Source organism: Bos mutus, chromosome X (assembly GCF_027580195.1).
Source record: "Bos mutus isolate GX-2022 chromosome X, NWIPB_WYAK_1.1, whole genome shotgun sequence".
In the NCBI taxonomy this organism is placed as follows: Eukaryota; Metazoa; Chordata; class Mammalia; order Artiodactyla; family Bovidae; genus Bos; species Bos mutus.
In genome coordinates, this window is record NC_091646.1 from 32,077,807 (window position 1) to 32,081,240 (window position 3,434).

The following is a 3,434-nucleotide window of genomic DNA, read 5'->3' on the forward strand; positions in this document are numbered from 1 at the left end:
CTCAGCACTCGGCTCATGGATCAGACCATTGGATGAGCCTGTGAAATGCTGCTGTTTCAGATGAAAATGGACCATGGGGACAAGACTGAAGATTGCCTGGGGCATGGGCTTCCAGCCTCTTCTAGCTCACCCTGTGCCATGTGTGGATACAATGGACAGATAGAAAGAACACAGACTCGTAGTTCTCGTTTGATTGTTTATTTACTCCAATGGAGTTTTGCTTGACTTTATTAGAGCCAGAAATCTATTTTTAATTATAAGAGAGTGCTTTTGAGTGTCCCTAGGTATCTGGCAGCTCAGGGATTGGGCTTGTTCTTGAGCTGTTCACAGAGGGCACACTTATAATCTGAGGACTCTCCCTGCTCATCCTCCGCCTCAGGGGCCTCATCTGGTGCCATGACTAAAAGGCCCGCCATCAGGATGGAGTAACAGGTGTTGTACAAAGCCATCACCGATTCGTAATCTGGGTACACCGGGGGGCTCTCGGGCAGTTTCCCTGGGCTGTCCCTTTCAGCAGTAGCCGAGGGCACAGATATGGCATTGCTGGATGTGCCCTCTCCAGCCGCCCTGCTGGGGCTGCCCTGCTCATTGGGGAGATGGTTTTCCCCAGCCCGCCTGGCTACACTGCCCACAGACAGGTCAGAGAACACAAATGAGCACTGGCTGGGGGTTCTGCGAGCAGTTGGCATCCCCTTCTGGACTTTGTTGCCAGCCTTTTGGGTGAACTCGTTGTGGTGGAATTGAGGAGAGTGTCTGGTTGCCACCACTCGCTTCTTTCTCTTTGGAGTTGTTGTGCCAGTGGCAGGCTGAGAAGTTGTTCTGGGGTTGCCTTTCCTCTGGATGTTCTGCAGAAGGAGAGGCTTGTCTCTCTGAAAATTGGAGTTTCGATAAATCTGAAAGCAAATGAATCACTTTAGGCATGAGAGGGGAGAAGAGCCCTTCCTCACCACCCTCCTCCCCACAACAGTCCGGGCCGTGCCTAAGTATAAAGACAAGGTCTCTTCATTCCTGGCAGGTTATGAGGCCCTAGCATGTCACTCCCTAGAGCTCCCCCAGGGCCGTCTTCACTTGAGGTGTTACTGGCCCTCCCTGACATCAAGTGGCCCCTCAGTGTCTGGAGTCACCCCCATGGATCCTGTCTAATAGGGGTGGTGGAACACAACAGATCCTGCTTTCTCTTCTTTCCTTAACCACCCTCTCATGAGAACAACATTCTCCTGGGAAATGAAACCCATCCAGCACTCAGCTCATCTAGTCTAGTCTCCCCAAAAGGGCTTTTTATGTTACCATGAGCTTCTTCCCTGTAGAGTGACTCGAAGGGCGGACTTTCCTGAACCCGTACAGGTTCAGTTCACGGATGAAGCTCTTGATGCTGTCTGTCTCGAAGATCTGGTCCATGCCTCTGCGCTGGAGTACCTCTATCTGGAAGAGATCTGCCTCGATGACCACTGTATCTCCCTCATCGTTCCAGTGCACAGAGGTGAAGGCTGCATCCTCCACAATCCTCCAGAGCTTCCTGGGGAAGGACAGCCCAAGGATGGCATTGTTCTCTTCCTCTTTGGCCATTTCTGGGTTTGGGCCCTGTTGGAGTGGATTGTCATGGAGGCCTGGATCTGGGCTCTTGGGCTGGTCACCCTGCTTCTCCAAAGCCTCCCCTAAATCCAGGTTTGGATCTGGGGAGGAATCACGGGTGTCCCCTGCTGCAGGCTCCCCATCAGTTGATAGGATCAGCAGGGCTGCCCGTGCCTCATGGGAACTCTGACTAGCCATGGAGCCAGTCTAGCTAAGGAGCATTATCTATCCAAGCAGTGAGTGCTCAGGGAAAACGGGCCTCAGACCATGGTCGGGGTGCCCCATAAATACTCTCTGGAGATTCTAGAATCTGGGTCTTGGGACAGGCAGCCAATTAAGTGGTCAGCTTCCTTAACTGTTTCATGATGTCACAGAGGTGATGTGGAGAGGCAGCGCTGGACCTGTGTGGGGGAGGGAGTCTGGGGATGGAGATGGGATCCCCAGCTTGTCTCTTGTCTGAAAGTACAGAAAAGTATTTTTCAGGTTGCCTACAAGGGCTCCCTTCTGCTGCCAGGCACATTGTTTCAGGGGCCAGGCCCTGGCTGGGTTGATAAATGTGTCCCTAACTTCACTCCCCTCACTAACAACATACAGGCCTGTGGCTGGCTTCTGCTGAAGAGCCAGGCCCTAGAGAGTCCTAGGTCTGCTACCACCAAGAGAGATCCCAGGAGTCAGATGGGCCCCTAGTGACTGTCCCTCCCAGAAGATGGGGTCCGTAGCAGGCTGATTTGCCTTACCTGAGTTGGTGGCTCCCCCATCCTTCCCCCTCTTCTAGCTTTGTTATCTTCTGGCTGGTGCTGCTGGTTGGTTGGTCCCGCTCAGTTGGCCCCAAAGTCAGAGTCCTGTTGTCTTGCCCCCACCGCCCCCCAGGTCGAGCTCTCCCCATAGTAGGGCTGTGCTCGAGCACAGTGGAGCGACCTCATATTCCACTTGACTGTTCCCAAGCACCTGAGACACAGATTCCCCAGGATGTCGTATGGGAGGGCAAAGCTAGGTGCTCCGCTGAGCTCACAGCCTCCCGAGCTCTGCCCACCCACAGGTATCATCCCACTGCAGATGATAGACTGTTGTCTTCAGTTTCCAATTTTTCCCATAAACACCACTCTGGTGGCCCTAGAGTATTCACTTTGGGAACACCTGCGTATGCTTTTCCCATCCCCTTCCCAGAGCCTCAGATTCAGCCTCCCTGCAGGCTGTTTCAAAAGCCCTGTTTCCTTTCCTCAGTGGGGTGGTTGGGCTTCTGCTACCCCTGGTCCTGGCAATCCATGTCCAATTTGGGTCACTTTGGGTACCTTCCCTTTGAAGGACTTGATTGGGGGCTCAAGGTACAGCCAGTTCTGTTGAAAACAGCCACTTCACTGGTCCTCTCCAAGGCCAGCTCTGATCTTCCCCACCCCTGCCCCTGTCCCCACCACCACTGTGGACCTGTTCTCTGTTACCCAGATGGCAGGCCCATCAAATGATTTTATGGGTTAGGTGCTTTTCAAGGGCCCTCCTTTACACACTCACTCCAAGGGACATGTCTAACTTGTTGAGCTAGATGTGACCAAAGGAAACCCCCGTCAACCTGTATTTGAAAAAGTATGAGAATCCGGGTGTGAGACTGGACGAAACCTGAGTGAGTCACCGGTCTTTACCACATGTGGGCAGTAGAGCAGTGGGTTTGGAGATGCGTGTTCTCTGGTATTTGTGGGCCACTGTTCTTGAAAATCACTGTGTAGGAAACAGACTGGCACCTTGGAAAGGCCCGTATTTGAGGACCCTAGGGCATTGTCTCCCAGTTCTGCCAGTAGCAGGGTCATTTTCCCTGTGTGAGGACCACAGCCTGGTATCTGAAAGGGGAGAGCTAAGAGGGTGTGGAA

General features: G+C 53.1%; 1 protein-coding gene across 1 annotated transcript; it reads right to left on the bottom strand.

Moving 5' to 3' along the window:
* Positions 1 to 296: 296 nt before the first annotated feature.
* On the bottom strand, positions 297 to 1,770 carry LOC102264873 (heat shock transcription factor, X-linked member 3-like). Its single transcript, XM_005900048.3, has 2 exons — positions 1,288 to 1,770; positions 297 to 893 (listed from the first exon to the last, which is right to left on the bottom strand). The coding sequence occupies exons 1-2, from the start codon at positions 1,768 to 1,770 to the stop codon at positions 297 to 299; spliced, it is 1,080 nt and encodes a 359-aa protein (XP_005900110.1).
* Between the last annotated feature and the right edge of the window lie 1,664 nt (positions 1,771 to 3,434).

What these genes read in the sequence shown, in the direction of transcription:
- LOC102264873 (XM_005900048.3), bottom strand. Translation starts at nt 1,770, where the DNA reads ATGGCTAGTCAGAGTTCCCATGAGGCACGGGCAGCCCTGCTGATCCTA. An exon ending in CTACAGGGAAGAAGCTCATG is followed by an intron (nt 894 to 1,287) that starts GTAACATAAAAA and finishes ATTTGCTTTCAG; the next exon opens with ATTTATCGAAACTCCAATTT.